The 12,972-nt window shown below is 47.6% G+C and overlaps 1 protein-coding gene across 1 annotated transcript in view; it reads right to left on the bottom strand.

Moving 5' to 3' along the window:
• ATP9A (ATPase phospholipid transporting 9A (putative)) overlaps nucleotides 1-8,068 on the bottom strand; it is a 63,547-nt gene extending 55,479 nt beyond the window's left edge. The window contains exon 1 of the mRNA XM_055814002.1: nucleotides 7,919-8,068. Coding sequence (XP_055669977.1) covers nucleotides 7,919-7,986 — 68 coding nt within the window. The 5' untranslated portion in view covers nucleotides 7,987-8,068. The remainder of the gene's footprint in view (nucleotides 1-7,918) is intronic.
• Nucleotides 8,069-12,972: the final 4,904 nt, after the last annotated feature.

The raw sequence follows: 12,972 nt of genomic DNA, 5'->3' as shown, positions 1-12,972 counted from the left end.
TGACAAGCCAGCAGAGCACTACACAGCACCCACACGTCGGTACCGAAGGAACATGAAACCACAAGTTTTGTCTGGTGCCAGATAGTCTCTTATCAGCTCCAGGTATCAAACCCTCCATTGCAAAAGCAGAGTCCTTGCAAGGTCCCCCGGTTCCGATAGCTGTCCTACTGCTTTCACCTACACACAGTTACCCCTGACTGCGTAGGGGGCAGCTTCATCAAAGCCTCTGCAAGTTGTCAGCTCTGACTTGTACACTGTTCATTTGCTGAAGAGGAGAAAATTAGGAGACTGCGAGAAAATCTGACAGAAATAAACACTGCGGGTAACGGGAACAGTTTAAAAACCTGATAGCAATGAACGCCTCAGTCAAATTACTGGAATAAAATAATTGGAGAGGCCTTACTGTTCAAGTATCTACAAGAGGCATCTGACTTCCTACAGCCTTGCAGCAGCGCTACCACCATCTCTGCTCATCGTCACACAGGGACATTGCCTGTTCTTCTGCTTTTGTAACATTTCCAAGGCAAAGGACTTCCATCTTTGACTGGTCCCTAGGCAGTAAATTGTATAGTTAAAGTATAATTAAAGTACCCTAAATGTAACCCACTTCAAAAAGTTACACTTGCCCCTGAAACTACGAATTTTTGTCAAATCTACACACTTCGTTTTTTCTTAAGAAAAACTAACTAGTAGATCTTCCTCCCCCTCACAGTTGTGTATAACACATCTAAAAGGCAGTCACTAACATGAGATAAGCAGCAAAGTTGGTGTTAAACACTCAAATTCCTAAATTCTACTTCAGAAGTATATTTTATTAGCTTGATACCTTTTAATTGCAGTTTTCTTTTGTGTTTGCAGATGAAGACCCAAGACAAATAATCACTTGTATCCCAAATATATTTTAATGGGAAATAGTGCAAATGGTAGTGTTTGGCTCACAACAGAAAACAGCTATGTTCTGGGGGTGGGGGGAAGGAAAAAGAAGTGGTTTTCCTTCTTTCATGATGGAGAAAACCACACAAGATTAGCCTTGATTCCATGTTTTAATGACTGCGAATTCAGAATGGCCTCTTTGATAAGGCTCCAAATAAAAGGCTGTGCCCAAGGGAGAAAACCTGGCGTGCACACCCCCCATTTCATCCCAGCGTGCTTCCCAGTTACAGAGGGTCAGTTGGTCCTTGTAATCAGACATCTGAAACCAGTTACCTTTGTTTATTTTTTAGGTTGGGCCTCTTCTAGGGATTGTAGTCAACAGCAAAAACAGCTACACACCTGTATCATAATATTTACAATAGGACATTGCTTAAAGAGGGTACTACTATAATTTAATAGGGTTTTTATTTTTGCTGGGAATTTTTTTTTTACAAAGTGAAATTCACTGATATGCTCCAAAGAACTTTCCAAATATCTGGGCAGATCTTCAAACCGATACCTAAATCTCCAAAGCAGACTTCCAGATATTTTAATAAGTTCAATGACTTACCAGCATTTTTTCCTTCATGAATATATCAGAAAATGGCAAATGAATGCCACAAACTAACCGGAACATTTTACCTTAAGAACAGTGTGCTCTGCCCAATGGTTTACATCTAATTATATTGCTTTTAGTCTTTCCTTTTCCAAATTGCTATGAATTCACTAGCCTGTGAATGCTAACAGCTAGCGCTGCAGAATTGCTTACACTTGCGTGGTTCTAAATGAGCCAGCAGCCCCTCATACCGACAGCACCTACAAAGGCAGCAAAGTAGAAGGCAATTGCACAAAAGTGAAATTACCCAAAATTTAGCAGACGTTCTGCAACCAAAGCCATGACCCCTCGTAGCATTCTCACCACAAAGACACTTGTTGCTGTAAGAATTTCACTTTACAAATGCTGTGTTACTATAAGGTTTGAGAATCAATCTAAAAATAACGCAGTTCCAAGTATAAGCAAGAAAGGGCATGGGAGAATCTGCTGTGTAAAAATAACAGGTTTTTGAAACTCCTGCCTAGCTAGAGCCACCGTTTTCACAACCTCCTGAATCACAGGGAAAGCAAACTGAAAACCTAATTAGACAAACAAAAGAAAAACTTCCTGCCTAGCAAGTTTTTGAAGGTGAGCACCAGCAGTATCGATGCTCAAGTAAAGATTATCCAGCATTTCTACTAAGAAGCCTCCCACATAGCCTTTTAGCGTGAGGTTTCTACGCAACATAAAGGAATTTAAAAAAAAAAAAAAAAAAGTCCAACCAACGAACAGAATACTACAACCAGCAATAACAGTTGCGCGTTGCAACACTAACCAGCGAGGTTCATCAGCGCTCAGGAATCCCATCACGTCATTGCCTCACTGCCTCCTCCAGCGCTCGTAGTGCTCAGCGAGGAACACACACCCGTACCTGAAAAGCCTGAACATCAGCAAATGCTGATTTTTATCCCATATCCATTCAAAGCTCCCCAAAGAGTTTTTGTTATGAAGGCACCTAGTCAACCCCAGCGCTGGCATTTAAATCTTCCCTCTTGCGTGACCTTGGTTTTTCCTCTCGCACCACAAGCCACCCACTATGCTGCCTGGGCTTTGCTGGGTGAGGGCAGAGCAGCAGCCCCCAGCCCCAACCCTGGGCTAGCGGGACTGTTACCTCTGCACACTGACTACACAAGTGCCAGCTCATGGGTTGTTGAAATAAGTTCGAAAAAGAGCGTCTGGTAAAAACGCAGGCATTTCTCAAGCACAGAACCACGTGCTCATTCTTACAGGCAGATGTTGATCACCCTCTCCCCAAGATACTCAACTGCCGTAGTTTTGTGGGTTTTTTTAATTTTTCAATGATGTCTTACACTTCATTAAGGAAGAAAACATTACTAAGCTCATTAGTTCTGCTTTAAAATCCTTATATGACATCCATGATCCTTACAAAGTGCTTTACACAAACAGGAGTAGCTGCAATGGCAGATCGTGCTTTACTAGAGGAATGGCAGGTTTCACTAACCCACCCAGGGTCACAGGCAGACAGGACGGTTTCACTACCTGAACCCTCTCTGCCTTACATGTGCCAGCGTTGCAACGCCAGCAAACACCGGTCTCCACAGCCGCTTTTATTACCGCCCCAGGTTGCGTTGGCACAACACACGGCACGACACTGGTGACAGCCCAGTGCTCGCCGGCACCACACAGTTGCTGCACGCTCACCGGAGCCAAAGCAAAAGCCTCTGAAGCTACCAAGGATTTGTCCTGGAGGGAGAGATGGTCACGCTCAGGGTGCAAAGTCCTGAGCCGTGCCGCTAAATATCTGACTTGGGATGCTCACATGCTGGGATGCCACCACACAATTCATACTGCGAGCAAAGTGGAAAGCAGAGGCAGAAGGATGGGTGGTGAATCTAACCAGGAACATTTCAGCCAGGCGCCTTTTCCTTGTCTCCTCTGGAAACTGAATAGTCTTCACCTTGGGGGAAAAAAAATTCTGGTACCCAACTGAATGGATTTGTCAGAAACAAAATACTCTGAGCACATACAGACAAGTACACAAACATGTTTCAGATTAGCCTGGTGCTCATTAAATAAAAAGTCCTTTTGAGTGGGGCTATCAGCTTTTTCCAGTTGGCCCACTTGTTCCTCCCTGAAATAATTTTACAGGCATTGCACTGTTCTGTGATCTCCTGTTTCTTCGGATACCATCCCTCGTTTTGGGTATCAAGCTTATCGAGCACAGGATGCTAAGTGAAGGGGCTGCTCAGGCTGTGACACTACTACAAAGTTTTCTGCTCGGGGCAAGGTCAGTGTCACTGGAAGAAGGTGACCATTTCTGGCAGAACTATTGGCATTATTAGGAATAATAAAATACTTTCCATCAGGAAATCAGAACACCATGTCCTTGAAAGGGAAAGAAAGATTGTCTAAAAATAAACAACTGAAAGTTTACATTGCTGCTTAGAGATCCTGATAAAATTAGCAAGTACTTTCCAGGAATGGGAATCACAAAGTTACAGAAATGTGAGCATTCTTCTGTAAAAGTTTAGAAATATACATTCCTAAACATTTCTTCTTCTTCTGTTCTGCAACTGAAGCACTGAGGAACGGTATTGCAATAGCCCCTGAGGTACAGTAAACTAGCAGGTCACTGTACACCATGAACTTTTCAAAACTATTATCTTACAGAAAGAACGGGAAAAAATATATGAAGACAGCTTATATGGGGAAACTTTATGCAGTGTTGTTAGTCACATTTTAAACCATAACTTGGCAAAAAGAACAACAAATAACTCACAAATCCCCAAATAAAGTCACAACCACTCAAAAGCATCTCTTTCAATGTGAACTGTATCCGAAACTTTGAGTCCTGGAAGTGACCTGGCCTTTAATCTGCCCAGGGATCTAAATGAATGGGAGGTGTTGAAGAACAGGTCTGCTGTGTACTTCATTTAGGATGTTATTTGTTTACAAAGACACATTCTTAGTGATGATGTAAGAAGCAGTAATAGGACAGATTGACCACCAGACGCCAGATTAACAGCTATTACCATGAAGCAGGTTTTATTTATAAATGCAGCGTGTTTTTTATGGAGAAGTATTTGAGAGAACAAATGAAAAATGCTTTTCATAAGCATTTTTCATGTAAAACAAACCTAATAGGAAAAAAAAGTGTCACATTTTTCTAATACTGGGGTAGTATTTGTCAAAATGGTGCTGAAGTTCTTCAACATATTTAATTACTTCTGCAACAAGCACATTTCTCCAATGATAATTCTATGTTTCTCACAGGCTGTGCTGTTCAGTCCTTGGCACCTTTAATATACAAATAACCTTTCACATTTCATTATTTTAAAAGCATATAAAGAATTTTCCATTGCTAAAAAAAAAAAAAAAAAAGGCAAAGCCATGCACAACTACCTAGCCTTTCCATACACCTTCACATGACTCAGTCCCCCTGTCTCTGAGGGTGCAACAGGACAGACGGGGGCTCAGGAAGGGGTCAGGAAGGGGTCCCGAGCCCACCCCTCCCCACCCAGCAAGCGCCGTGGTGCAGAACAGCTCAAGGGTGGGAACACAGCCCAGCTCCGCGGCACACCCACACGCAGGCAGATGGAGGGCAGGAGCTCCCGGCTCTCTCTGTTGACTCTGAAATGGAATTTGCCATTTTAAATAGAGCCAGAGTACACACGCACGTAGAATGGAATGGCCACGTGAAGTGTTGCTGTAAAGCTCCGCCGTCTCATTCTCCATTCTCCCCGCCACATTTCTGGATCGAGGCCTTTTTACATTCAGAGGCAGCATGAGCACAGCAGTCTGCCGGTTTTGAAAAATGCCTTGCAGGACTGTGGACTAAGACCATAAGCTATTTCGGGAAAAACTTGTGTCATGGCCTGAACAGAGCACCTGAGGTGCTTCAGGAGCTGGCAGCTCCCTTCTGGCAGAGCTCAGCTCCTGGGAAGCTGGCACTCGCTGGCCGTGCCGCCAACAGTCCCGCTGCAGCTAATGCGATCCTTCCCTCCCCACCGGCAGATCTCATCGTGGTTTCAGTGCTGCAAAGCATTTGGAAGAACATGGCTGAATTCAAGGCATACAGCTGCAGAATTTAGAGCTTAGCCTTTGATTGCAGCAAGGAAGAGCCACATTAAGGTTATGCTCAGAAACAATCACTTCACCCACTGGTTTATTAAGCACATGGTTTCTCTTCGACACAGATCTCAGCTGTCTGTGCCATCATTCATTTCTGCAAAGCCACTGTGTCAGTTCCTCCCTGGCATCTCTTCAAAGTATGCTAAAGGCTGAGGCTGTAATGAAAGCCCTGCTTGAATGACACCTGCCCTACATGAGAATTAGGCTTCTCTTACTTTTTGTTAACACACATGAAGGTTTCTATGAAGTACCTGAACAGAAACCAGTTCCCCACTCCAGAAGAAACTGAAAAAAAACACACAGAAAAATGTCTGGCTGAGAACTTGTCCCCACTGTGGGGGTAAAACCCCACAGCAGAAACTACGGTTAGGACTAGTCTAAGGTAAAGTCCTTCAAGACTTTCTTATCCCTGGGTTTTCATATGTATCAGGGAACATAACCTGGAAGGCAGCTAGCTGTCTGGGTTTCTCTCAGAGGGAACAGAAGAAAGGTGGTCTTGATTACGGCTTAGGATTGCCAGGACTCCATCCTGGATGTGACACCAGGGACCCTCCCTGACTTGCGGGCTGATTTCTTCTTTGGTTTATAATACTGGTTTGGATTTGCTCTACTTCAATGCTTTGCTCTCCACATCGTCATTGAATCAAAACACTAACATATCACAGGTTACTTCTCAGTAAAACAAGAGTTCCCAATATACAATAAGTTCCATCCCCAAACAGCGTTACCACACCAAATGGAAACGCCAAATCCAAGTTATTCAGACTGCTATTGAGAGAAATCCTAAGCAACCTTCCTTCACAACTTCACGGTGCCAGAATTTCTTGCTAAAACTGGAAACATTGTCCCCGCAACTGCTCATCAGGTAGTTGACAAGCAACGAACCACAGCTTAGGTTAGACAAGGGCAATTTCTGTTAGACACTACTAACCACACCGTAATACCCAAGAGGGTCTTGGTGGAGATTAGAGAACTTCAGGAAATGATTCAAGAAGCTCTGAGAAATTTCTGAGGCTTCCACCTCCTCCCTGATCCCTTTCAATCACATCACCAAGTTTAACACCACGGTGGTTGCACCTTGTGGAAGTTGCCCAGTGATGCATGTGACACAGGCGCTGGAGAATTACTTGCTGCATCACACACACCTCCCCGGTCGCATCAACTAGCACAGATATTGCTACATCAATTATTAGAAACAGCAGTGATAGTAAGGGATAATTCCAATAATGAATGTACTGTGAAGAACAATTTCAGTCAGAGGGATCTGAATCAAAGCTATCAACCAAAACCATAACAAACCAAGGGAAAAGTATCCATTTCTTCTTGTTCTAACAGTCAGGATTTCCTTTGATGTTTTGGTTTATTTTGCTAATATCACTCACCACATCTAAAGAACAAATTATCCAGAGACAGATGAAGCACCACAACTGACAGCCGGGTAACCTGCACACTCCGTACACACCAGCGCGTCTGGACAGTGGTGCAATTTCCTAACAAAACAGCGTTAAAGGGTCGATTTTCATATTGAACTTCCCGCATGGGGATACCAGTATAAATATATACGGACATTTCCTTAAGGGCCACATCCCACACCGGGGATATTGCAAACTCGCGCCCCCGGGATGCTGTATTGCTGGCAGGGCTGCAGTTGAGCAGAGCACAGACCTTTGTCACAGCCCCACCGACACCGCTCCCGGCCTGCTCCCCGGCGCGGGGCGAGCGGCCGCGGAGCGGACAGGATCGGATCGGGGCGGCGGGGATGGCGGCCGGGCCGGGCGGGGCGGGGGCCGCTCGCACACCGCCCCCCGCTGCGGGGATGCGCTGCGGCCGCGCTCGCCGCTGCCGGGCTCCGCTTTGTCTGCGCGGGGAGAGGGCGGTGAGGACAAGGGCCGGCCGGGCACGTCCCCCGCCCAGCCGAGGGGCTACCATCGCCGGCCGGTGGCTGGCCCCGCTCGCCCCACGCCCCCGGCCGCAGCGCAGCACCGCCCGGCAGGATCCTGCCCTCCGCCCGGGCGCGCCACGGCAATGGCGTCAGGAACAACCTGTCAGCGCCTGCCTGCCTGCTTGCCTGCCTGCCTCCCCGCCTGCCTCCCCCTCCTCCTCCTCCCCCTCCCCCCTCGGGCTCGGACCGCGGCCGCGCAGCGCAGGGCGCCGCGGCCCCCGCCTGCCTCCGCCGCGGCTCCGCGCCCCGCCCGCCCCGCGCATCCCGCAGAGCCCCCGCCGCCCCGAGGCCGGGGGTCGCGCCGCCCGCCCCCCGCGGTACAGGCGAGGAGCGAGGCCCCGGGGCCGCGGGCGCTGCCGCCCCGCCGAGCGGCTCACCCGCTGCGGTGCTTGCTGTCCATCCGCTTCTTCTGCCGGACCGGCTGCAGCGGGATGTTGTCGGTCATGGCCGCAGCTGCCGGGGCGGAGCGGGGCGGGATGCGCTTCCCAGCAGCGCCTCGGCCCGGCCCGCCGCCGTCTGGCGGCGCCGCCGAGGGGGCCGGGCTCGGCGCCGCCGGGCTCCCAGCACGCAGGTGCCGCGCCCGCTCCGCCCGCCCCGGTGCGCTCCGCCCTCCCGGCCCGGTCCGCTCCTCGCCTGCCGGCCCGGTGCGCGCCCCTCCGCTCCGCTCCGCCTGCCCGCACCTGCTCGGCTCGGCCCGCACCTGGCCCGCCCGCGCCCGCTGCCTTCGCCGCGCTCCCGGCCCCGCTCCCCACCCGCGCCGCTCCCGGGGCCCCGTGCCCGCATCGCCGCCCCCGGGGCTTCCCCGCCGGGGGGTCCGCGCCCCTCCGCGAGTCACAGCTGCCCTCCCGCAGCATCCCGCCCCGCGCGGGGCTGCTGCCCGCACCCTGCCCGCGCCGTGACCTGCACCCACCCCGCGGTGCGCGCCTCGGGTCCCGCATGCACATGTCCTCCGCAAAGGCAGGCGCAAATCGCTTCGGCGCTTCTGTTCTTATGACTTCAAGCTTTGCTTTACAATCACGGTGATGAAATCTTCATCAAAACGAAGCATGCAGATCAGATTCAAAAAAAGCACTGGGCTACAGAAGCTGAAATACGTGTGTGACCTGATAGAACTTTTATCAGAGAGGGTTCCTGGGTGCCACCACAGCCTTTCCCACCTTCGTGTTCCTGTCCCAGCTAAACTCTGCCCAACGTGACTTTGACACCTGTTGTCTTCTCCATCCGCTCATCTTGCTCCACTCCAGCTCTTCTACCTCCACGGCATTTTCCTCCTGCCATCTTCATATGCTTATGTTCTTCCTTGCCACGAACAAGAAAGCAAAGGAAAAAGCAAAAATTCTTTAAAGAACCTCCACTCTGCTCACCTCTCACTCGTGCACCTTTCATGCTGTTGACCTTATTCTTCATCCAAACCTGAAAAACAAAATTCCCTGTGGCAAAGATGTATTTCATAAGGAGGGTTAGAAACTGGTACTGCAATGGTTCTATTCAAATGAAGTACACTTTCCTGACAATACTATCATGAAAAAAAATGGTAAAGACAAATATTCATATAACGCATCCTTCTTAAAATGTGGAAGGTTAAATTACATCTAGAAAAACACAAATAGGGAAGTCTAATAGGGTTAGTGGTATCTGGTCAGTCAACAGAAACTGTGCTGGTAGCCGGGTGAGATCTTGGTTAAAGTCCGTGGAGAAAACCACCAAGTGATTGAAAAAATGTCGGTAACAGTAACAAAGAAAAAATTGCTTCAGACTGTGTAAATAGTTAGGGATGGCCCCGTGTCACAGCTGGGCGATGGGGATCCAGCCCAGCCCCTTGCAAATTGCTTCCTCCCGCTTCACTGTTCCCCTCTAACACTTTCCTCTCCGTGGGGCTGTGCTCTAAAGCAGCTCTGCAAAAGGAAAAAAACCATCTGTCTGGCAGCGTTCTTTTATTTATTTCACTCACATCCCATTAGAAACTGGATGCCTAGCGCAGCCTGCAAACAGCCAAGCAGCACCAGTGAGAGTGCCGCAGCCTCAGGGGGGCACGGGCTTGGACTGGGGCCTTCTCCAGCTGGATTTGGTCCAAGGGGAATCATAACATGGGGGTTAGACATTTTCTGCAACTGAAGCCTTGCCTGCGCCAAGCAGTAGCTGTGCCTGTTGCCGGCAGGTGCCCGTGCGTGCTGACAAGGTTACTGTTTTGGTAAGGATGCTCTAGCTGCCGTGGGCATTGCCCATCTCTCTCAGTTTGCTCCCACCACCTGCATCGCCACCCCGCCGAGGGCAGCAGACCTGCTGCGGGCTGCCATTCGTGCCAGCGTAACTTCTTCCTGTTTGAAACCAAGGTTTACAGGGTGCACCTAACACAGATGGGGGAAATGCCCAGTGCAGATAAAGATCACAGTCAGATCTACACATCCACCTCAGCGCCTAACACTGCAGCCCCGGTCACCAGAAAATCTGAATGCCGTTCTTGCGCACGGCCAGTTTATTTCTCACCCCCTTGCAGACAGTCTGCAAACCCCTTCATTTAGCAGATACCCTGCTTGGCAATGTTCACCAAACCCAGACTCGCTGTGCCTACTTACACACACAGCCGTATTTAGGCCACTTACAATGGGTGTCTCATTTAATTGTTGTAGCTATTCCCTACAGCTGCCTGCAGTCCCAGGATGCCAGGTCTCATCTGCCTGCACAGCCCATCTAAACTGCTCGCGGTTCTGCAGAACTAAAATACCACAGTCACAATGACCAAGAGCAGAGAATGGGTGGGTAAGCCCCGGTGTAAGTTCAAATCAGCATTTGCTTTAACATACTAAAAAGTAACATATACCAAACTGACTGGTTTTTTTTTCAAGATGAGGGACGTTTGAGTATATCTTAAAATGAGCTCAAGGTAATCTTAAATAACAGTACTTTCCCAGTGAAAAATAAAGGCTATTAAAAAAAGAAGAGCAAAGAATATATGTAACAGAAGAAGAGCAACGAAGAGTGAGTCCCCGGGTAGCACTCCTCTCCTGCCCTCGCTGCGTTCTAGCTCAGGTTACACCATGGATTACACCAGCACAGGAACTGCAACTGTCATTCAATTTTTTTGCTTTGCAGTTGAAGTAGAGTCATCCTGACATTTTGTAACGAGGACATTTCAGCAACGTAATTAATAGTTACACCAGTTTCAGGCACCAGTACCCAGAATGTTTAAGCAGATATTTTCAATGCCATTCTAAATAGAGCAGTGTTATTACAAAAACTGTTTGTAGAACTGACCTTTAGACTGTATTTCAATTTAGTAATACCATGTTCTAATTTCTTATGGCTTAATCTACTGTTCTTACCCACTCATAGGGACAATTGAAGTAGAAATAGAAATCTCTTCTCCTCCCACAAACATTTCAGCTTATGAAACATATTTGCTCCATTTTTTCTCGTATTCAACTGCAGAAGTATTTTTTTAAATGAGAGAAAGATAACTTCAAATGATAATTTACTAAAAGGAGCTACTGTAGAACCTAAACAGGATGTTGTACTTGACCAAAACCGTTGCAAGTGATAACACCATTGCTACAAAACAACTGGCCTAGTGCTATAACTTGGCTGAAATGACAATCCTAACCTCCAGCCTTGAGCCTCAATCTGTAATTAAAATAAAACTTATCAAATATCACTGTTTGCTCTCAGGTATAAGTGGCACTGGATTCTAAAACAGCCAACATTCTTTCAAGCACTACATTTTGGCCCTTGATATCTTTGTGTTTTAGACAGAAACGAACGACATCCCCCCTTACATGGAGCAGCTGAACTTCCTTCGTATCATTTCTGCACATTGCCCAGCTCCACCATCCAACACCATGGGAGGAGAAACAACTGACTGTTGTATGGGGACTCTCAATCCAGTAGTCCTAAAAGAGGAGCAAAGCAATGCACAGCCAGGTTTACATGTATCTGCATAATCAGGGATAATAAATTTGGCAAAGGGTGACAGAAATCAAGCAACAGTGAGGCTGCAGCCTGCAGGCTTACTCCTGCAGCATTTGAGGATTCAAACGTCCAAAGCCTCCCTTAAGGGCACTCTAATTTTTTGCCTTGCATTGTAACGTTTTTGATTTTCAGTTAGAAAATCACTGGGAAAGATCCAGACTAGGCTGTAGCCCAGTGGGCTAAACCCCCTCCCTGACATATTTCTTCCATAGCATTAGCTTTGCTGTAAAGATTTTACATGGGATCTCCCCATTCACAGCAGGTACATGCTCTCCTGATTTCCAAGCCTTTGATTTTCATTTGCGTGTTGAGAAGGAATGCCCAAAGGAAAACCTCCAGCCTCAGACTGAGAAGTTTGTTAAATCAAGTGAAATAAAACCTAATTTGTTTTTTCTGATGCCACGGACTTTTTCCTGTTATGCTCCATTTTTGCAAGCACAGAACCTGAGGCTCACAAAGGAACCCTGCAAGCTGCAGAATGCATACTGCACAACAGCTAATTAAAAGGAACTGATTTATTTTTCATAATTATAAATCATTATCTATGTTTTTTTCTCCCAGGGCCCAGGACTGGTGGTTAAATTATCACCAGAGCATGCAGAGTTTTATTCCCCTGCCCGCTCCCCCCCCAAATGATTTGTCCTAGAACCGATGCTGGACCACTTGGCCACCCCTGAGGCTGCCCTGTAGGGCAAGTTTATCGCATCCTGTCAGTGTTTTCATCACTGCATGTTATAGATCCCATTTCAAAACCAGAAATTGTTTATTGGCAAGTCCAAGGTTGAGCCCCCATTTTTAATGTAAAATGTTGTACAAAACTACCATGTTGCTGATTGGAATGATTTAATATTTTTTCCCAGCACAAGCACACTTGCTTTGCAAGCAGGATTACGTTTTATGCACTGAACAGTCATGAGCCTTATGGTCTGCCATTCATGTTTGCAAAGGCAAGTGAAAGTTCAGCCTGGCAAAGCACAGCCTATGGATGCAACTGGCTGGTGGGGTGTGCCTCCATCAAGCCAGAAATTTCTGTGTCCATGAGCCTTTGCCACAGTGGTGCCCAGCGGTCTGGAAGACGGCCTTCCTGCCCTTTTTTGTCTTTCTCCCCCCATTTCTCCATCCATCACGCCTCTGCGGTGGAGCACCGCCTCCTCCCTGCCTGTGACACCAGCTTCTGACCCACAGGTGATGCCTTCCAATGCTTTCACTGATCCTCAACTGCATCCAGGTCTCTAAGCTCCACTGATTAAAGAACATGTAAATAAACTCTGTTTTGGGGGTGTGCCGATATTCCCCCAAGGAGCCAGTCCTAGTGCCAGTTTCCCACTCAAACAATAGATGGTGGTTTTGACAATGCACTTGCAAATTGTACTCATTACCTTTTTAGCACAATACGCTATAAATTTTCTTCAGTTTCTTTCAGTTGTGCTACTAAATAAATGAGGTTTTTATGCATAGGACGCCA

Source organism: Falco peregrinus, chromosome 9, assembly GCF_023634155.1.
Source record: "Falco peregrinus isolate bFalPer1 chromosome 9, bFalPer1.pri, whole genome shotgun sequence".
Classification (NCBI taxonomy): Eukaryota; Metazoa; Chordata; class Aves; order Falconiformes; family Falconidae; genus Falco; species Falco peregrinus.
Note: the sequence above shows the minus strand (reverse complement) of the source record. Positions and strands in the feature narration are given on the sequence as shown.